This window comes from Gadus macrocephalus, chromosome 15 (genome assembly GCF_031168955.1).
Source record: "Gadus macrocephalus chromosome 15, ASM3116895v1".
Lineage (NCBI taxonomy): Eukaryota > Metazoa > Chordata > Actinopteri > Gadiformes > Gadidae > Gadus > Gadus macrocephalus.
The window spans coordinates 10352682-10375881 of NC_082396.1; the positions used below are offsets into that span (position 1 = coordinate 10352682).

General features: G+C 46.8%; 1 protein-coding gene across 1 annotated transcript; it reads right to left on the reverse strand.

Moving 5' to 3' along the window:
• Nucleotides 1-2303: 2303 nt before the first annotated feature.
• Nucleotides 2304-22939, reverse strand: LOC132473065 (inhibitory synaptic factor 2A-like). Its single transcript, XM_060073013.1, has 7 exons — nucleotides 22761-22939; nucleotides 22241-22687; nucleotides 14843-15274; nucleotides 13995-14799; nucleotides 10400-10471; nucleotides 3153-3675; nucleotides 2304-2992 (listed from the first exon to the last, which is right to left on the reverse strand). The coding sequence occupies exons 3-6, from the start codon at nucleotides 15267-15269 to the stop codon at nucleotides 3492-3494; spliced, it is 1488 nt and encodes a 495-aa protein (XP_059928996.1). The 5' UTR covers nucleotides 15270-15274; nucleotides 22241-22687; nucleotides 22761-22939; the 3' UTR covers nucleotides 2304-2992; nucleotides 3153-3491.
• Between the last annotated feature and the right edge of the window lie 261 nt (nucleotides 22940-23200).

A 23200-nucleotide genomic window follows, 5' to 3' on the forward strand; every position in this document is an offset into this window, starting at 1 on the left:
AAACAAAAGTAGTGTTTACTTCATTATGTATCTAAACTTATCGCAATTTATTCAATACCATGGGTAGCAACAGTACTCTTAAATGGTAGTGGCGGTGTTGAGGTTGAGCGAAGACCTAACCAGGGCATCCTCATTTTATTAAGACGGAAAAATGTATAACTGGTAGGATGGAAAACCCTACTAGGGAAAACAACAATACGATCAAATTAAAGTTTTATTACTGGATATATTTAGCTAAACGTAAAAAAAACCATAATGGCCATTGCTTGCTACATGTTCAGGGATACTTCTACCTCCACCTTAATCCCCACCCACAAAATAACGTGATTGTTTACTAACAGAAAAGGGTTCTACAGTCTCAGGTAGAAGAAAGAATGTCCGGGAGACACACCACAGTTCACTGTCAAGTAGCAGTTGGCCCTAGAGGAAAAGTGTTACCGTCTAAGTTTCAAGAGAACCCAAGAGAAGAGGACTGCTCTTTATCAGCAATGGAAAAGACCCTTGGACCGAAGTTCCTGATTGGTTGTCAATAGAGGTGAAAGGGCCGAAGGGACCAACAGCTTTTTTTATTCAAAACCCATCCCCATTGCGGGAGGCTGGGATCTGTAAGCATGCAATTGTTTGATAAACTCAGCCAGCAGTAGTAAACTGCAAAGAAGTGTAAAGCTTTTAAGCAACACTGTCTAGACTGGTCACTGTAGAAATACCCTTGTAACAATACCCTTCTGAAAGCTTTATACACTTACACTTATACGTTCTCTGCAGAATATCTCAGAAAACAAGAAAACAAGGTGTAACTACGTCCCTTGCCATTTTTGGTTTTCGGCGCTGGCTCTCTCCTGTTGCATAAGAAGGACTTCTACATCCAAAAATGAGAAAATGTGAGAACTCTCCAAATATGCTCAACTTTATCTTGGTTGGATTGTCAAAGAACGTCCCGGACGATGCATCACAACACACTACACAGGGCAGGACAACCCGATCTGTCTTTATTATGACTTAAATACTATTTCTGTATTCAGCTTTGAGGGAAGAAAAATTAAAATGATTTCCTATGACTACCGTATCGATGAGTGCAGTGTGGCTATCTGAAAGAAAAGCAGCCTTGTGTTTCACAAGTGTTGTTGTTGTTTTTTTATTCTGAAGTAACAACAGTATAAAAATGCATAATGTTGCACAAAAATAACAAATTGCACTCGCTCAAAGTACAACATTTTGCCGTGAAACCCGGGAACCAAACTAAAATCAGAAGGTAGATTTGTGTTGAAACACAACAGGTGTGTTCTAATGCTTGACGGATTTAAGGTATATTCTATTGGATCAAGCACATAAACTGTTGTGTAAATAAAAAATAGCGTGCAATTTTTTCATATGATCAGCTACATATAGTCATTTTATTTGATGGAACTGTCAATCATCTTGGCTGTGACATAGCCCTTCTATTCTTGCAGTTGCTGGAACAGCAGTTGCTAGAAGACTGGTCTGGATCACTTCAGAACCACATTACACATGGCAAAGCCAAATGATACTTCTGCGTCCAATAGTCGCCAATCAACAAGAGTCTCTTCACCGGTGCCTTCATTAATGCATCTGCTTCAGTGATTCGGAGCTTAGTCTGCCCAAGGTCACCGAGAGTCTTGACATTTGGTGATATTAATAATGTGAAGATGATCCATTGTAAAAACGGACAGATATGAAGATGTCCTTAACTGCTCTATCGCAAATGAACCGAACGCAACGCTTCAAAGGGGTGCCTATATACGCCCGCCCATGAATAGGTGTACCTAGTTGTAGTGTACCGGCTATTCACTGCAGAAGTATCATTTGGCAAATATAGCCACTTCATAGACGTCACCAATGGTTTAATCACCCAGACCGGTAGGCCTATGGCCCCTCAAGGAATTGAAGGAACCCATTCCAGGGGAAAATGTGCACATTTTCCATCACAATCTGTACTCCGAGGGTCACGATGGATGGGTACAAGCAATTGCCAAGCCTTCAAGGACAAAAAGAGGCATGTCAAAATATCATTTTCATACTCTTTTGTGAATGTCAATAAAACACTGCTATTTGTCATAGAAAATACTAGTAAGTAAGAAAATCAGCAGCACGAGATTGAAAAATGTTCAACATCTTATATTAGTATGTTAGAAATTCATTTCAGCGCATATAACATTCTTTATGTTGAATAACTGTCTTGTTTTCTCTTTTTTCATTAAAAGGTCATCAATATAGAAGACCAAAAATAGCAGTTCTGTGAGAACAGTGTAGTATATGTAAAAAAGAACAAACAAAGAGTTGCGAAGAATTTCTAGAAAACAATTTACATCACAGCTTTCAGTCTAGAGATGGTTGACAGTGAGGACTTGATCACATCGAGTCGTTGTCGTATTGGTTCTTGTTACACAACTGGGGGGCATTTAATGTGAATTCAGGGCACTTCCTTGATGCCCCCGAGAACGCCATCTTTCTGAACAATTGACAAAATATTTTAGACTTTCAGCACTTTCTCTCATCTATTTGAACTTTTATATTGTGAGTGTCGACTTGAATGCAAATATGGACTATAATATCGAATGAATATCAATACCAAAAAATGCCAAATACTAAACAAAAAATGTATGCAGCAGAATGGTTTGGATGGTAAATAGGAATCATATAGCACTACATGGACAGAACATTTAAGACACGAGTGATCTGATGCACAATTAACCAAAAATGAGACAGATATATACCCAACCAAAATATGAAACAAAGAGGTAGAGCAGACGAATGTCAACTGTAAGGACGTGGAAAAGCGCTGACACACAACCCACTGCCACGCGCTCCGCTCTATCAGGTCCTCATATCCACCGTCCCCTCGACGGAGTGCGAGCTGGTTGTGCTTTAGCCGAGAGCCGAGGCCAGAGTCCGTTTAACGTTTGTAGCGTCGCTTGAGAAGAAACAAAAGGGCCCTTCATGAAACAGCACCTCCTTGTAGTTGAGCAATATTCTGTAAGACAGGAGAGTGCGGTATGTCACATGGCTTGTTCACACAGACCGTTGTCCTGTCATGTATCCCTACCTTCAATTCATAAAAAATAAAAATGTTAAAATAAAGTTAAATAATATAATTGATTTCATTGCATTTTCCATTTGGTTTCCATACTCACCTGGGGGTGTGAGGTGGGTTGGACCCAGACAACGAGGTTTCCCGGAAAATGAAGAATGACATGATCTCTCCGACTTCGCAGTTTCCCCAAACTCACCTCCATCCTCCAACGTTAATACCAAATCACGATTTAAATGTTATTATTTTTGTAATTGATAATGTCTACCGTTATTTACGTCTGCTTTTCCGTTCCAAAGGGGGTGCCATAAACCTGTTGATTAATCCAATCCATCTGCTTCTATCTCTGCTTTTCCCTTGCCTGGATCTCCTTTCAAATCACACCGCTATGGTAATCCGAAAAGTGCGCATCCCCAGCAAACAAAATCGGAAGTAACCGTGGCTAGAGGAACCAGAGTTTCCAGCGAGCGTGTTTCTTGGACTCCGTCTTGGTCCTGCGCTTGGGGGTCGAGGTGAAGACCTCGTGGGGGTAAGGCAGGGTGGGGCACTGGGGGCTGTCCTGGGGGAACAGCCTCTTCATCAGGGGCAGAAGTTTCTCCTCCTGTTGCTTGAAGTCCAGCTCCACACTGAACAAGATCAGACACACAAATATGGAAGCAGGGAAATGAAACGACAGCCAGTGGTTATGGGTGTGTCATGGCATACGGCAATAGTACAGTCAGATCCCTTAATGACATGCCATACGTTTATTCAATCATCCTTACACAGTATCCAGATGTTTCTGTAGCGCATGTCATTCATAATTTAAAATGGATTTTTTTTTCAAATGATCCACCAAGTTCATTCCTACAACCTCTTTTGTTGTTATATTCATGAGAAAAACCACAGCCGTACGTGACACATTCAAGGTTCATCGTAGTGGGCCGATATCAGGCTCCAGTTCTTGTTTTTTGTATAAAAAAACATCTGAAAGTGTAATATCAGTCTTTAGTTTCTGTTGAATTCCCTTATGTGTCGCGTAGCCTGGGGCATTTCCGAGCACAGATATTAGTTTGCTCTTTGACACTAGACAACAGACGATCTCAGACATGGTGTATTGCTCATTGAGGAAATCTGAGAGAACTGAGACTTCACAGAGACTGTTGTTTCACCTGTTGCTGATCTTTTTGAGATTTAAATAACCACGTCAGGAATGCTGCAGGCTATAAAACTAGGCCTGCACCTTAAAGGCCTCCAACTTACTAGACGTAGTCCTCCCATAGCCAATCGCGTGAGACCTCTCTATGCCCATTTCACTTTCACTTTCATTAACTCTCATTCCAAATGTGATAGATGCAATCCTATGGAGTCACCTCAGAACCACATGAAAAACCACCAAGTTGGTAGCTCCTAGCTCCTATTAAAACAATCAGTCATACAGCACAGCCATGTCCTATTTGGCTCAGTGCAATGGGTGCAAGGAGTACCTGTACCCACAACCTGGCTCATATTTCAGTGCCTATTTCAGCACTAATTATAGACAGGCAGACATTAGTATAATCTCAAGCTGTGTCTTGCATTTAGAAGATGTATGTATGCGTTTATCAAGACACAAAGGCCAGTTTGTTTCAATCAGAACTATTAGTCATGTGATGTAGCATATAGGCCTACTGAATTTAAGCTGATATAATGGCCCAGACACAACGGCTGTAGCATGAAATAGCATTATGCTGCATCATATAGCTTGAACTAAGAAACATGCTACTTTCTCACTTTTCAATTTGACTTCAACTGTTGCATTCCTAACCACCCAGTTTGTCCTTGCTCTTTGAGGGTTGAGGCTTAGGAGGGTGTCAGATAATTTGGACCTGTGAAGCCCATTCGAGACTGTGACCGTGATTTAGGGCTATTCACAATGAAATCGACTTGAACTCAGAGTCTTGCCCAACAGCAGAGAGCAGGAGCTACGGCGAACAAGAGCACCAAATCTTGAGATTATCTGCCCATGTTAGCGCACAAGGACAGCCAGAGATGAGAGGCTGGGGGGAGGGGGGGAAGATTAATCATCTCGCTGAGGGCTCAACATGCTTCTGTGTGGTTTATCCAAATCCCACACACACACACGGCGGGCAACAATGTTGCGAACAGTCATCAATTCATACTTCTGCGCAACCTATACGATGTGTCAATACACCGAATGTACACTAGGGGAGGATTTGTCAACCATTCTGTATAGATAAATAGGTCAACTTTTTCAAAAGTAGAGCAATTACAAGATTTCGATGCTTATTAGAATCAAAGCTAAACTAGCCTAAATGTAGTCTGTTACAGCTGTGCTCATCAATAACCAATCGGTGGTTAGGCAACATCAAGGCGGATATCATCGCATTGCTCAATGGCCTTGGATTGAAACCATGTTTCTGGCTTGATGTTTTGGACCACTGCTTCCGGCACTTATGTGTTGCAGTTAACAAGCATGTATGGACGTTTAGCTGTGCTCCGCCCCTGCAGCTACTGTGACCACTGGCGATCTGGGTGCCGGCTGCTGTCTGCTGTCTGTTTGTCTGTTGGGTGGTTCATCTGAGCTAATGCAGCGCTCAATGATTGTCCCCCTTAGGAGTGCTTTGGCTGCGGCCTATCACTTCGTTCATGCAGTGGGTGTGCTTTCAAATCTCCTCTGCTTTTGTCAGCACTTTTAAGTGTAAGGTTATTTCCCCAGCTGCCAACATACAAGCTCTCTCCCTGTCTATCTCTTTGTCTCTCTCTCTCTCTCTCTCTCTCTCTCTCTCTCTGGTTTCTCACAACTTTCAGTCTAACAAGACCAGTAGCACGAACCCAAGACAGTCTAACAATGTCTATGACTAGGAATAAGATGTACTTTACTAATCCCAGACGGGAGAGCCAAATACTAGCTTGTATTGCCTCTACTATGATGTCTCTGCGATTGTGACAGCTTTAAAAGATCATTGTGGGAACATGTCCTAATATTAAGATGTCAAGGCATGTCACAAGGACGTCATCGGAGCCCTCCTGCCCCAGGTCATGCTCCATACTCTTCTTGTTGAGCTTTGATCATTTTTTACTCATCATGGTTATTAGCCTAGCAACAAGAGCGAGGAAGTGGAAGGAAAAAACATTCACATTAATTAGAAACAGAAAGAGAAAATGCTTTCTCAACAATTATTCACGAAAGCAATCATAGTCTTTTCATCTCTGCATGGGATTGAAGAGCAAATTAGATATGCAGCACCTCATTTTGCCAAGTCTGGCTTATATTCATTTCACATTTTTGCAGAGAAACCCTAAAAGCAGCGTATTTAACCAATATCAAACTTTTCGTTTTCATAAATGTATTATATAAATTGTATAAATGTTGGTGCATGTGTTTATATATTAAGATAAGCATGGCAGTCTTTATATCTCTCGCTATCTCGGCATCGTAGGGATAAATAATAAACGTTTTAAATCACGTTCAGCAGCTATGTGTTTCCGAACCTTGCATTGTTTAAATAACTGCCTCTCTAGGTCCTATCTTGCATCCAGCGCAATTGACTTTCTACAGCGACGCATGTATTTTTGCTAGTTTGCACCCGGCGCAAAGCCGATTTCCCCCGCAGCAAACCTGCGCCACTAAACTTGGCCCTGACACCTTGTTCACACTACATGCGTCCGTCAACGGATGACCGAGGGCGTGTCTGACGTATAGGGGACTATTCTTTGTAGACGCATACTGCAGCCAATCAAATCGCTTCCCGCTACAAACCCAATGTGTGGATATAAATACAAAAGATGACTTCAACAACAGGTGACTACAAACAATCATATCATTGCACATTATATTAAAAAATATATAATGGACAGATTTTTACTGCTTCTTCCTGCTTTTTAATGCAAAATGGATCCAGTAGACGCGTGGAGTGTATTTGCATAAACGCAATCTGATTGGCTGACGGATCCGGCGCTGCCTGAAAAGTTGAAAATTTCTCAACTTTTTGACGCAGGCCACGGAGCCGAATGGACGGACGGACCCATAATGAATTTCGCGAGCGCCCCATGCAAAGTCAATGAGATCCGTCGACGGGCGGAGGTAGTGTAAACAAGCCAAGAGGCGTGTCGGCGAAAAGCAGAGGCGTGTTACGGCACAAATGATACATGGTGCTATCTTACAGATCGATAAAGCAACTTGCGCAACTGACAAATACCTGGTCTAAGTGCACTAGCAGATAGCACAGTTGGTGCTGCTATTTTGACGTACCATGGCAGGTCGGAACTGCAACTTTTTTCCATAGGGGCTGCAGGAATGAACACTGTAGTAGGCTATGCCATGCGTTAAAATAATAATAATAATAATAACGATGATAAACTCGAGCAAAGTTGGCTATATCCAAGCCTTCCAAAACAAATTCTTGTTTTAGGGCCTAAACGATAACGTTGGTTAAATTATTTGGGAAAGAACAGCGGATACAGCGGTGATAAGTTGTATTTAAATCAATGCATATGGAAACACATCGAAAACATAGTTTTACCGCGAGTGAGTGTTAAAAATAATGAATGAACGCAGGCGCGCGTTAAACAAACGCAAACTAAACCAAAAACGCATAATACAGTCCATGGCAATGCACATTAACGGGGGGACACATGCATATCAGGAAGACAAGTCGATAACGATAATGTATACAATACTGGTAGGAAACGGCTATTCCATGTGTAAACGCGCTGTCAAAATATCAACTCGTCAGGTTAAAATGCGCTCATGGCTCTTAAAGGGAATGGGAGATGGCACTTTCATTGGTTTATTGCACGTTACGCCCAAACCACACCTACGGGTAATAAGGCTATTTCAGGGCAACCCTTTTTAGATTTGCGTCAGGCGCAAGATCAATCTATCCGCCGGTATAATAGCAACAGTGGCAGAGCCCCGCCCACAAAGCTACTTCCGTTTTGCGCTTCTCATTTGCGTTTCAGACCGTTAAAATAGGGACCTCTTTATTTTTTTCACTCTGCGAAGTCATATCGTACAAGGGTTAGACCCGCAAAAGTAAATGTAGACCTTTTATTTATCAGTCCCTACCTTCAATCTCTCTTCCCTTCGGCAATCCTTCTCCCCTTGGTCCCCTCTCCCTCCTCCCCCTCCTCTCCCCCACCTTGCTCTATTCCCCAACCTCTCTCTGTCTCTCTCCCCCCCCGCCGTCTTATTCACCCTCCATCATCTCCTTTTCTCCACTTCCTTCCTCTTCTTCTCTCTCTCTCACGCACCCTCTATCTTTCCCTCTCTTCCTCTCTCTGTATCTGCTCTCTCTCTCTCACTTTCCTGCCCTCTCTCTCTCCCTCTTTCTCACGCTCCCTCCATTTCTCTCTATCTCTTCCTCTCTCTCTGTCTTGAGCCTCCTCTCTTTCTGTCTCTCTCCCTCTAATGCCCATTTGTAGCAGTGATGAATGATTGCAGTATGGGGGGGGTGGGTGCCGATGTCAGGAGAGAACTGAATTCTGGGCAAAGCCCGTAGATTGACTACCTTAGTCGAGCGATGGCCGGAGACTCCAGAATTGATTGGACATATTGGTCCTGTCGCGGTGCTGTCGTGGATGGAGCTCCACCGTCTGGGATGATTTTGTGTGCATGTGGTTGGGTTCGGTTTGAGCTTTCCACAGTTTTAAATAATTATTAGCACATTTTCCTCACCCAGCAGTGGTGCATGGGCTTGTTCTCATTTGCATTTGCAGAGCAAGACCAATTTTGACAGATTTGTACCTTTCAGACCAAGTCGGATGCAAATTATACGCAGCACAGAACGCTGTTTCCTGGCTGCCTTGCTTGCATGTAAACAGCAGCATTGCCACGTGGTAATCTATATCCTCTTGGTCGACCAGTTTTTAATGGATCTCTCAAATTAAGAATCTGCCAGGCTCAGATAAAAATAAATATGGATCATTGGAATATGATAGTTTCAGATAAAATATTTTCTTTTGTGAAAGCGAATGCAGACTTTCTGAACTCACTTATCATTGACTGTATCTAAACTTCCATTTAGTAGAATACTGGTATTCTACTGAACGGATTCCAGTGTGGCTTTAAAGCATTAATACGTTAAGGACACTGACATGTATCTATTCACATAAGCATCACTACTGATCACATACTCTTTCTTTTAATGTCTTACCCTCCAGACCTCTGTCTGTCTTTCTGCAGCTTCATTTGTTTGCCTTTAAATGTTTTATTTTTTACTGTATATTGAGGTTTTATTTTTTTGTTCCAGCCCACTTCTGCTCAATTTATAACTTATTAATGTTGTAGCTATAAATCATCAAAGTGATAAGAATTACTTAATGCTGTATGATTCAAACTCTCGGAAAATACAGGCAGCACACATAGTTGCTTTCTTAAACTGGAAGAGAAACAAGCAAGAGACGATACAAACATCATGCGACATAGTCACACATCTAGCCGGCCTCATCTCATGACAGGAAGTGTAACCATGTTTAGGTTGTCAAAACTCCCTCATTCACCATAATTTGCCTAAAGCAGTTCCTCTTTCGATTTGTTTGGTGGTGGTGGCTTTTGTTTAGTGATCCACTTAGCTACTGATGGGGAAGGCTTTGGTTACTATAGAAATTACCGCATTAATACATAATATAATGAGAAAATGCTGGTCAATAAATTTAATTCATGTTATCTATGTGCTGCTTTATATGAAGACGTTAGAATAACATTAAAAAAGGGATGATTCTTCCGTTTGCATATTTACTTTTATACAATGTTTATGAATATTCATGCTCTATTCTGATTGGCCACTTTTCCTCATTCGGAATGACTTTTCTGTTTGTTGTGATAGATCTGTGAGCTTGTCATTTGTCATGGTGAGTCGTCAACGGGTTACGCTTTAAAGGGGATGTCACCCTTTTAAGGGGATGTCCCACCTGCGTCCCAGACTCACAGCTCTCTGAGCAGCGACACCCAGAACAATCTCACCCAAAAAAACAACTTGATATTAAATTGATATAAACTATAACGGAGTGGTTTGCTTGCTCACGATTGACCTGCAGAGTGAGTACACCATCACCGGGGTGCCGTTCAGCTTCCCGTTTGCCTCTCTCAGACAGGAGTCTTGTGGTGCTACTCTGCCAGACGTCGAGACAGAGAGTTCTAGTTCCTCTTCTGCCTGCTCCTTCTCTTTCCTTTCACGCTTCCTCGATCACTTTCACGTTCCAAAAAACAAAAGCACAACCACAGACTGGCTCTGCCTTCTCACTTGCATCATGTCTCCGTTTACGCTCCCCCAGTGCCAGAAAGAAAAGAACAGAGGCGTTCAACACTGGCAGGAAGACATGTGTGTGTGTGTGTGTGTGGGGGGGGGGGGGGGCATAAAGACCCACCTGTATATGATGCACGCGCTATTTCGACACGTGTCACAGTTTGCCGTGTCCTGTCCCGTTCGGTACGTGAGCCTGTCAGGAGAGAACAAGAGGGAACAGGTTTGTAGATATTATCCAGGATATGACAGGTTATGACATCACTTGACAGGGGATGACATCACCGTTTCAAGGCCTTTCTGGGAGAAAGATTCCCCCCTATAAATATAATAAACCTTGCTGATGACGCCTTGCCCTGAGGAAACTATATCTAGTGACATTTCAAGGATGATTTGAACATTTGCCTTCTCTCCGTAGTCACTGATTAATACTCATTTATTCTTAATAGGATTACCGGATATGATAAATGTGCCCCTGAACACCATATTGTAGAACGTTAGTGTTAAACGTTTCCTAAATCATATATAATTAAAAATCAATAGCTCTATGTTCACCCTTTTTCAGTACAGATGGCAACGCTTATTTTACAGGCTGCTCATTACTGTTTTTTAGTGTGACTAATAATGAGTAATACAGCGACAAAGAGTGTGATGTAATTTACACCTAAAACCATTAATTACAATTTGTTTACTAAGAATTGCCTGAAATCCATACTGTCTGTATAGGCATTGTACCAGACTGATTAGGAAGCATGTTAACTGTTTTGCAAGATTAGACATTTAATTTAAACATTTTATCTTTAAATAACGCCTGCTAACCTTGCGTTAAAATCGGTTTGAATTGTTGTGTGTGTGTGCTTGAGTATCTGCATACATTTCAAGTGTATATGTGTGCGTGTATGTTTGCGCTTGTATAATATCAATTGTTCATTTACAATTGAGTGTGTGTGTGTGTGTGTGACTGTACATTATTAACTTGTATGCGGCATACGTGCCTGGTCCTGTCCTAGTACAGTATGTGGACCACCACATTCACGTACAAAAACACACATTTACACAAACACACACACACACACACACACAATACCCATTGACTCAAGCATTAATTGTCCTTTACACGGCTGCATGTGTAGTCATGGCGACATCATCCTTTGTGGCGTTACTTTACAGCATGCAGGAATAATAGGAGGGGGAGATGCAGGAGGGGTGGGGGGGTTGAGGAGGAGAGGGGAAGATGGAGGCGAAGCAGGTAGAGGGGGTGAGGGATCGATGGAGGAGGAGCAGGTAGAGGGGGTGAGGGATCGATGGAGGAGGAGCAGGTAGAGGGGGTGAGGGATCGATGGAGGAGGAGCAGGTAGAGGGGGTGAGGGATCGATGGAGGAGGAGCAGGTAGAGGGGGTGAGGGATCGATGGAGGAGGAGTAGGTAGAGGGGGTGAGGGATCGATGGAGGAGGAGCAGGTAGAGGGGGTGAGGGATCGATGGAGGAGGAGCAGGTAGAGGGGGTGAGGGATCGATGGAGGAGGAGCAGGTAGAGGGGGTGAGGGATCGATGGAGGAGGAGTAGGTAGAGGGGGTGAGGGATCGATGGAGGAGGAGCAGGTAGAGGGGGTGAGGGATCGATGGAGGAGGAGCAGGTAGAGGGGGTGAGGGATCGATGGAGGAGGAGCAGAGGGGGGGAGTTGGAGGGGGGGGGGGATGGAGAAGGAGTGGAAGATGGAGGAGAAGTAGTTGGAGGGGGAGAGGGATCGATGGAGGAGAGGGGTGGTTTGAGGGGGAGAGGGATCGATAGGGGAGAAGGAGGAGAGGGACAACAGATGGAGAAGGGGAGGAGGAAAAGCAGAGATGGGGAGGAGGAGATGGAGAAGTGGAGATGCAGCACGAGGGGGTCGACAGCGGCAGCAGCCCTGCAGTGTCTCAGGTTAGGGATTGGGGCCCGGGGGGGAGGGTTAGGCAGGGGGGGGTCAATAGCACATGTAATCGTGCTGTCACCAAGAGCCCCTCCGCCTGAGGGAAGATGAGTGAAGGGGTCACCCCCTGTGACACTGGAGTTGACCCTGGCAGGCTGACAGAGCCTGAAGGTCATGGATTTGGGAGGAGGTCATACTTCCGTCCTCATGCACACACACACACGTTATACACACATGCGTTCGTACTCATACATCGCGCACGCAAAAAAATAAATAAATTACACACATACGCACACACACACACACACACACACACACACACACACACACACACACAAGCAAACACAATATGCCCAGTCCGACAGCTAGTCCCAGATGCATGCTGTTGATTTATGTTGTGTATGTGCAAGGTATGTATGCAATATTAAAATTTCTGAGGGCCATTTAGTGGAAGCTTTTATTTAAAGTGTCTCATAATATCGTCAGTTCATAGCTTGGGGGGTGGGCCACAGTGGGATTCGAACCTCTGACCTCTCATGCAGTGTTAATGCTTTGTTCTACTGGTGGAACAACCCAAGACCAACAATGCCACTATCGCAGTTATTTTCTGGAAATCCACTACGACAGTCGTATCATCTCAATGACAGTACCTCCACTGTAAAATGGACCACAACGTGTGTGAGTGTGTTTGCACACGATATCGACGCTTTCCCAAAACGACAGATATTAACACTGAGGCAGAATGGTCCTCCAGCGTGTTTGCACGGCGGAAAGTCCTCCGCTAAGCTGCTTGTTTGTTGGCACAGTTTTACCACAGATCTACCACTGGGCCCACGTCAGCTGGCCCGGGTCACATGCTGCCCTCCCCATCCCAATCCCCCTGCCTTCATCCTTCTGCCTGCCAATCATCCCTGCCTGTCTGCCTGCCTGGCTGGTTCATCTGTCTGTCTTTCTCCCTGTCTATCCACCTGCCTGCCTGTCCATCCGTTGGCCTGCCTGAGTGCGGTTCTGTCTGACCCTCTGTCAATCCATCTGTCTGACGGCCTGTCTGTCTACCTGCCTCCGGGATTGGCATTGCTGTCACCCAATAAACACTTTAGGCAATCATTTAGCGAATGACAAAAAACACAGCATGCAGAAATGCTCTAAAAACTATAATTTGTTCTTTACTATTTACATAATTAAACACACACACACACGCACGCACGCACGCACGCACGCACGCACACACACACACAAATAAACTTTTTACTATTTAAGTATTAAGTTATTTAGATTATGCTTTTCTCCAACCCGTTCTACATTTATATTCTTTAGATACATATATCATCAATAAATAGGGAAGGGTCAGGGGCAAATTGCCCAACGATGCTTACAGGTAGGGTGCGGACGTTGTTTTTTTTCACCTAAAACCCCATGGAGGAAAACAATGTCAGTGGGCCTTCATCATTGTATGCATAGCGTGGTTTATATATTTCACCCTGCTACGTGACTGCACTGTGTGTAATTCTGCACTGCAGGGTTCTCTGTGTCACTGTGGGTATAGAATGTATTGATCTTCTGGTGGTCTCATTAACGTAACACCCCAGCCATTTAATACCGCCTACGAGGGGGTTCAACACCGGCCGGCACATCTTCCTGTAACAAGTTTGTTTACAGGTAAACTTCCTGCTTGTATTTAACATAAAAAAAACATTGATCAGTTTGTTAGGTAAGACGATAATGGTCCAATAATGAGAATCATCCTTCAATGTTTGCACGGCTGTCCTATGCATTGCACAAAAAACGGGTGCATAATATACCTTTACTCACCCTTCTCTCAGAGCCTCTCCCTTCTCCAGCTCCTGGATGACTCCCAGCAGGACTTTAATGGTCTCCTGGCTGGAGTTGATGAGGTTCTCCATAGCCTGGAGCTGTGCTTTGATATCCTTATCCCCGGACGACGAGGGCGTAATGGGCTGGCTGGCCCCCAAACGGGGCCCCTGCGACTGTCCAAGAAGCGAGCCCTGGTCCCCTGCGCTCTCCGTGTGCTGGAGCTTAGAAGAGGCGGACGCGTGCCGGGTCCGGCAGGGGTCCAGGGAGCGACCCGAACACTTGGCATTGTGGGGCAGTGTCTGCGACTGCTGCCCGTTCGGATGTGAGCCCTTTTTCCGCTTGCAGCAAGCCGACGGGCTCCCCAGCGACTCCACCTGCGTCAGGGAGCTCCAACCGCCGGACCCCATGCCCTTTGACCCCGTGTCCTGAGAAATGTCCCCGCCGGAGGTGGTAAACCGGTGATCAGTGGAGGATCCCCCGCCACCACCACCACCACCTCCACCACCACCACCGACACCACCACCACCACCACCACCAGCCCCCGTCTCCTCCTTGGGTAATCCTTTAGACCGGGATCTTCTGGGGCCGCACACCTGGTACTCCGGCTCCTCTTTCCACGCCGGAGGGCTGCACGGAAGGGAACCGGGCTCTATCGGGGGGTCGGAGCACAGGGGTCCGTCTGCAGAGTGAGCGCCAGACAGCAGGTCCTCGGTGCCGCTGCTGTCGTCGGTGTGATGCAGCAGCGCTTTGGTCTGCCCCACGGTCTTCCCCCCGCACGGGGAGCCCGGCGGCCCCGCCCCCCCCGCCGCCGCCGCCTCCCCCCCCCCCCCCCGCCCCCGGCCCTTGCAGGTCGCTCAGGAACCCGTTGTTCTGCTCCCGGTGGGTCTCCACCACGGCGGCGTGTTTGAACGTGTGGCCCCTCCTCCGCTCGAAGGGGAAGGTCTTGTAGCGCAGGTCGACGCGCGGCGACGTCTGCACGCCCGTGCTCCGGGTCACGTTGGGGATGGAGCGTCGCGAGGGCATGGTGGCGTGCCTCCGGTGCGTCACCTTACAGGAGATGGACCTGGAGCGCCGGGCGCGGCGCTCCTTCTGGGCGTCGCAGATGTCCTTGAAGCGCACCTGGAGGGCCCTGTGGCGCTTGCGGACGCGCCGGTCGCCGGGCCGGGGGCCGCAGGGCGCCTCGAAGCTCTGCTGCGACGCGGCGTTGTCCGAGTCGGACTCCGAGTGGGAGCTGGAGATGACCAAGCGTGGGCCGTCCTCCTTGCTCACCATGTTACCTGGGGAAGGGCCGGAGAGCACGCACACGCCGTTAGGGCATCCACGCTTTGCACGGCTTCTGCAGTGCAATGACCAATGCATTGTCACTACCATGTCAAAAAAAGGGACTCAATCAAAGTTTCTCTGTGTATTGTTCATCTCAGAACGGTGTACCCCTCTTGGGTCTATGCAAAGCCACCAAACGGTATTCATGTATATTTTTGAAAGAATCTTGCTGAACATTAGAGGTTAGACATTATGGATTGAACCCAGTGCATTTCAGCTGGGAGTTTTACTCCCTAACCACTACTCTTTCCTAACAACTGCACTATATGCTATGAATAGTCTCACGTGTCTTTGATAAAAAACCAATGGTGTTGCAAAAAATAAAAAGCCCATAATGGAAGAAATGCTTTGAAATGAGGATTCATATTCATATAACCCTAATGGGAAATATTGGATTCAAAATGAAATGAGATTTGTGCTAGATTTCCTAGCTAGACCTTGTCATATACAATGCCGCGGAAGGAAATTAAATATTGTCTGATATTGTTGAAAAGATACATTAGTCATGCCTCATAATGTTCATATGACAAGACCACCCAAGAGTCTGACTCATTTATTATGACACAAAGAAAGGCCAGACATGGCAGCTTCCTCGAATGAGTTAGATGTTTAATCTTTTTGAGAATGATCAATTTTGAGACAAATCCATGGATGTGATTGCCTAGCTCAGAGGAAATGTATTTTAAAAAACAGTAATATATTTGACAGGCACTTCCACCTCCTGTTTAAAACAACAGGAAGGAAACATAATCGGCAAGGCGATAAAACTGATTGTAAGATAAAGTAGCATTGATTTTACTTTATACAGTCTTGGTTTATGCAACCAAACTTGCTCAAATGCTGACTAAGGAGTTACTCAAACATAATTTGCAAAAGGCATATGAAAATACATACGATTTGAGAAACACGCTTGAGAAATTGTTTAATGAAGACGGTGCAATACTAATTACCATGGATATATTTAAGAATCCCTCGAGCATAGCACTCATCACGTGCTATAAAAAACCCATTACTTGCATACATTTTCAGAACTATGGAAAATGCAACCACTGGTACATGCTTTTATTGCACTTGAAAGATCTGTGTATGTACCTGTTTTTCTGTGTGTGGATGTATGTGTACTTCTGTGTGTGTTTGCATGTGGACACAGTAACATCTGAACACTAGGGCATGTCTATAAATATATATCCATTTGTGTTTTTGTGTGTGTGTGTGTGTGTGTGTGTGTGTGTGCATTAAGAGACAGAACATGTGCGTGCTTTTGCACACAAACACACACACACATACACAGACACACAAGGACTGATAATGAAATAGGGGTTAGGTTGCATGCGTTTGGACTCTTGCCATCACTTTAAACTGGCAGAGCATCTGCTGTGACCTCCCCATAGCTCAGGGTGACGATGGCAAGGAATAAATTCTCTCTGCTCTTCCCTCCGCTCTCCCACTTTCTCTTTCCCTTACTCCACTCTCTTCTCCTCTATCTTCCCTCCCCTATCTTTTCTCTCTCCACTATCTTCTCCACTTTCCTCTCTCACCTTTCTCCACCCCTCCCTCCTATATTTTCTCTATCTTCCTCTCCACACTCAGCCTCTCGCTTCTCCATGCCCTCCTCTCTCTCCTCCACCGTCTCCTCTCTCTCCTCCACCGCCTCCTCTCTCTCCTCCACTGTCTCCTCTCTCTCCTCCACCGTCTCCTCTCTCTCCTCCACCGTCTCCTCTCTCTCCTCCACCGTCTCCTCTCTCTCCTCCACTGTCTCCTCTCTCTCCTCCACCGTCTCCTCTCTCTCCACCACCGTCTCCTCTCTCTCCTCCACCCTCTCCTCTCTCTCCTCCACCCTCTCCTCTCTCCACCACCGTCTCCTCTCTCTCCTCCACCGTCTCCTCTCTCTCCACCACCGTCTCCTCTCTCTCCTCCGCTGCCACCTCTCTCTCCTCCACTGTCTCCTCTCTCTCCTACCTCCTCTCTATATTCTCTGCTCTCTCCACCGCTTTCGTCTTCACTCTCATCTCCACCCCCTCCTCTCTCCTCCCCTCTCCTCCATTCTTTCCTCTCCCCCCACTCTCATCCCTCCCCTGCACTCTGACTCTTCTCCATTCTCTCCTCTCCCCCTCGCTCCCCTTATCATCACTGGAAGGAGAGCAGTCGGGCCATGGCAAGCAAGCAATACACAGAGAGAGAAAAACAAAGAAGGGATGATCCAAAGAGAGAAGGAAGGAAAGAGAGAGAGAAAGAAAGAAAGAAAGAGAGAAAGAAGGAGCTCTGGTGTTGGCTGCTTGGGGCCACCCTGACTAAACCACCCGGCGGTGGTAGACGTGAACGAGCCACCGGTTCAACACAGTCTGCAGCGTCATGCGTTCCTCCGTGACTCAACCCCTACAACTGTTGTTGTTCTGGCGGTGGCTCTCTCTGGGCTGGCTGGTGGGCGGGTGGCTGTGGTACGGCGGAACAGCTTAGCATTATCTCTGATTACAGCATTAAAGTCGGGGTTTCATTTTTGCTTTACTTTAAGAAATTCTTTGGCTACGGAAATGGATTTCCCTCCCGGCGGCTTCCAGGCGGGGGGGATCCGGTGTTTATTTCACACCTTAGAAAAACGGAAAAACCAGAGGAAGTCTTGTGTTATAAACGCTCCGGCGGCTTTTCCGTGCGGTTGACTTGGCTCTCGCCGCGCGTGGAGCAGAACCAAATTAGGATTCACGCAGAGAAGCCGGGAGAAGGTCTTTGATTACTCGTTACCGCTGGCGGACAAACGAGGGGCAGCCGTAATGAGAGCGAAGAGGAGGAATAATGGAGGAGAGAGCGAGAGAGACAATGAGAGAGTGAGAGAGAGACTGTGACAGAGGGAGAGACAATGAGAGAGAGATTGAGAGGCAACGGGAGTCAGACGAGGGAGAGTAAAAGAGACAGGAGGGATAAATACAGAGAAGGGGAGGCGGAGAGAAAGAAAGAGATGGTGAGAGAGTGAGTTGAGGGGGAGAGAGAGTGAGAGAGAAAGTGACCCAGAGAGGCCTAGAGAGAGACAGGGAGGATGAGTAAGAGAGCAAGCGATTGAGGCCAGGAGAGATTGAGGGTGAGGGAAAGAGAGACAGTGACGGAGTGTCAGAGTGAGAGGAAACGAGGGAGGGCGGGTGAGAGAAAGGGCAAGAGGATGAGAACGAGAGGAAGTGAGAGAGAGGTTGAGCCAGAGATTGGTCTGTCATACTGTCATATTCTGGTTATTGAGCTCCAAAGACCCATTTTAAATCATCTCATTCCTTTGCCTAGTGATCCTACATCTCCTCCTCCTGCTCCATCATCACCTTCTCCTCCTCGAACCGCCATCGTCTCCTCCTCCCCCACTCCTCCTCCTCCTCCTCCTCCCCCACTCCTCCTCCCCATCCGCCTGCTCCTCCTCCTCCTCCTTCTCCTCCTCCTCCTCCTCCTCCTCTCACATTGAATCATATATCCAGCTAATGACCTGGGGTCTCTTCCCTCTCTCTGGACCTCAACCACCCAGAGGATTATGAATAATGCATCGAGTCTAAAATTGCTAAAGTAATCCTCTTAAATCTCCTGATGTATAGCCGGGGTAGGCCGAGCTGTCCCCTCCAATGGCCCGGCTGGTGTTCCCGTCGCTAAAAGAATAATAAAATAACAAGCGAACCCCCGGTGCATGTATGCACGTGCAGGAGACAACAACGCCCCCACGGCCAAAAGGTGATGGACTGCCTTCCGCCCCCGCTGTCCTAGCACGGGACCAAGACGTTAAGAACAGGATGTGATCACGGGGAGTGCTAGCAAGGCTAGCTGCACTCCTGTAGAGCAGACGGAAACATGCTGACTCATTATGTCCAGGCTCTGTTCGCTCCGGAGGGAAAACACAAACAGCTTAATGAGGACCGACCCGCGTCACGCATTCCCGCCATCCGTTAGTGGGTACAGGACAGTGTGTGACAGAGTGTCGTGTGTGTGTGTGTGTGTGTGTGTGTGTGTGTGTGTGTGTGTGTGTGTGTGTGTGTGTGTGTGTGTGTGTGTGTGCAATCGATTGAGGTGTGCGTTGGACAGGAAAGTGTGTCTCCTCTCGTTAAAGATGAGGTCATGGGATCTCTGTGATCTCATCCTCACCCACCTGTGGACTGAGAGGCGACTGTCAATAAATACTGACCTTGACACACACGCTGACACGTACATAAACAGATGTGCACGCGCATCGCTCCACACACACACATTTATGTACACACACACACAGACGGGTGCAGACGTGCATGTCCAACCAAAGACACAAGATATGCACACCAAACACACACACACACACACACACACACACACACACACACACACACACACACACACACACACACACACACACATATGCCCACACAGAAACACACACACACACACACACACACATGAGCACACTCTGATACATGAGCCAATATTCATTTAGCATGTGTTGACATAGATTGACATAATGCCTGCTTGTACATTACACTGTCAATTATGTTTAATATGATTAATTATGATTACCTGAACGTCTTAAAATGCCGTAGTAATCTGATTTACTCTCGTGCCACTATAAACTCTCTGCCCCAACGTCATATCCTTCATATCCTTCATATCTCAAAACGACTGCATACTCAATGGGTGTAAACATAAAGTACATATATGCATGGGAGTAGCATTAATTATCAGACCTGAAATTTCCCCAGTGGCATTAAGCACTTCATTAATTATGAAAGCTGCACTCCACACCCTCTGCGTGTTTAAGTGTGTTCGAGTGTTTGTGTCGTATGGAGGCTGATATGGCAGTGTTTGTTTAGGGGCTCTTGTTTCTCTGACTTTTCACCTAAAAGCCCTCCTTGTTGTTTCAGTGGTATCAATATTTTAGTGTTTTTATCAATATTTGAACGTGGTGCTCTCAACACACCGTCGACTCTTTCTCAAGGTGCTGTGTACACTGCTGATCCGAAGTGTATTTTACATTCTTCCCCTGTCCAACTGAATGATGACGCATTCTACGTCATTGCACGCCCACAAATGCTCAAACGCACACACACGCAAACACAACATGTACACATGCATCCCCCCACACACCTAGACCCACGCAACAAACACAGGAAACATTCACCCATCATGCACCTATACACAAACAAACACACACATACGCACACATATGCATCAACACGAAACATACACATGCATCGCCCCTTCCCCCACACACAACCCAAACCCCTTCCAACACCCAAACACACACACACACACACACACACACACACACACACACACACACACACACACACACACACACACACACACACACACACACACACACGCGCACACACAAACGCACACACACACACACACACACACACACACACACACACACACACACACACACACACACACACACACACACACACACACACACACACACACACGTGTCTAAGCTCAGCTCTCCTCTAGAGAGGTGAGAAAAGCTCCCCTGTATATCTGCTGGACCGGGCTGCTGGCTACAGCTGTGAAAGTCTGCTTTATGACATGGTTTAAAAGATTTATCACTGAGCACCTCTCTCTCTGTTTGGGCTTTTTTTTTCGCAGCGATCTCCCTGTCCACTGCCTCTGCAGCCAGGGAGCTCTGGCTGTGAGATAGCCCCCAGGACGAGAAGATCCAGAGGAGCTATGACGGAGAAGGCCATTCGTTTCTTTAATATCATCTGAATTACTATTATAATTTCTTCAACACCACAGGTTCCCAGGCTATACCATAGGTTTCTCTTTAACATGAAAGCGGGCTGGGTTATTATGGGGTGTTGGGAAGCCTTTGAACAACAAGGTTCCCCTCCGGGGTTAGGGTTGTTATGTGCTCCCACGGTGGTCTTTCTGATCCTAATGTACCACAGCCACTACTGCATCCATAGCGTTTTGAAGAGAGGCTTACACATGAAGTGAACCTGGCCACCGAATCAGCCCCACGTCGAGTATGTATGGGTCTGTAGAGCATTGAGTGAAGGCTGGTGGATTATTATACAGCAGGATTCCACGCGTCTCCTGCTTTCTCACGTGAATATATTTACTGTGTGATTGATAGGCAGACAGACATGCAGGAGGGGAGATGGGCATGCTTGCAGACAGACGTACAGGCAGACAGATACGCAGGCACACAGACAGCTAGACAGATATACAGACAGACAGACGGATGGATAGACGGATGGATACACTGCTGGATAGACAGACAGATGGAAACGCAACCGGATAGAAGGATACAAAATTAGACAGACGGACACAAAGATAGAACCGCAGCTAGACAGACGGACAGATGTGATTCGCTGTCTTCTTCTCAGTTCTCATTAGTGGAGTTAAGTCTCATCTCCCTGAGTGTTCAGCGCTATACAGTCCACTGTACACGCTACACCCATTCCCCCGGCACCACCGGTCCATACATTTGGTCCTTCTTCATGCATATTCATCACATCCAACTATCAGCTGTCTGCGTCCAGGGCCATTTGTTTAAACCAAAGCAATTTAGACCGGCGGTCCTCCAGTTTGTCAGGGGATCAACGTGATGGTTGACGCGGGTGATTTGGTCCCGTTCACGTGCATGGATATCTCCCAGAGATGGCAGGAGAGACGATCACTGTGCCATCCATTCATATTGATGGATCAAACACTTCTTCTCTGATGCACAGCACCTCCATGCCTGCTCCAACAGCAGCAGCCATATACGCAGAGGGCAAGCCTCCACACGTTCTGCAGTTGAAGTGCTTTACCTATGTATACCCTTCTCTTAAAAAAGGAAATCCCTGCAAGGTTTGCCTGTTCATTCGGCTTTAATCAAAACGCAGAGCAACAAGACATTTCACCTCCAGGTTACGCTCCGAGAATATTAATAAGACAACAGCAGACGGCAGAGGAGGGACCCACTGGCCCCAGAACCTTACCTTGAGAGCCAGATCAGGGGAGGTAGCGGGCGAGAGAGCTGAAGAAGAAGAAGTAGAAGAAGAAGAAGAAGAAGAAGAGATCCCCTCCGAAGAACCGCCGTCATCCATACGCTCAGGGGGCGTCCGGGCTGCGCGTGGCCAGGAACGGGGCTGTCCCCGGCAGCCGCCGCCGAGCAGCAAGAGGGGAAGCTGCTGGAGGAGTTGTGGCACATCGGCAAAACACTGAACACTCGGATTACCAGCCGGAAAAAAAGAAAAAGAAACAGGAAGAACGGGGAAGAAAAGTGATGCTTTCAAAGCCCCCTTTGATTGCTGTTGCGTTTAAGTCGTCCCCCTCCTCCTCCTCCTCCTCCTCCTCCTCCTCCTCCTCCTCTCTCCTCTCTCCTTCCTTCCCTCTTCCTGGTCCTCCTGTCTTCCCGTGTCTCTCTCTCTCTCTCTCCCTCCTCTCTCTCTCTCTCTCTCTCTCTCTCTCTCTCTCTCTCTCTCTCTCTCTCTCTCTCTCTCTGTGTCTCCCTCATACACAACACACATGCAACACACGCACACACACACACAAACACACACCTCACTCAAGCAGCATCCCTGTCACCCTCGGCTCTGGCGCGCTGCGCGGCGAACAGGCGCTCTTACGTGCACAGCGGAGATCTCCATCGCGTGCCGCGGTAACGCCGCCGCCGCCGCTGCTACCGCTTCTGCTGCTACTGCAGTCTCTGTGCATTTGTCATTGACTGCGTTGTGTGAGTGAGAGTGTGTGTGGGGGTGGGTGGGTGGGTGGGTGGGTGGGTGGGTGGGTGGGTGGGTGCGCGCGTGTGCCAGCGAGAGTGGGAGGAGGTGGAGGGGAGGTGTGGGTGGGTTTGGTCGGTTGAATAGAGAAAAGAAGCAGGGGGGGGGGGGGTGAGTGTGTGTGTGTGTGTGTGTGTGTGTGTGTGTGTGTGTGTGCGTGTGATGGGGAGATGGAGT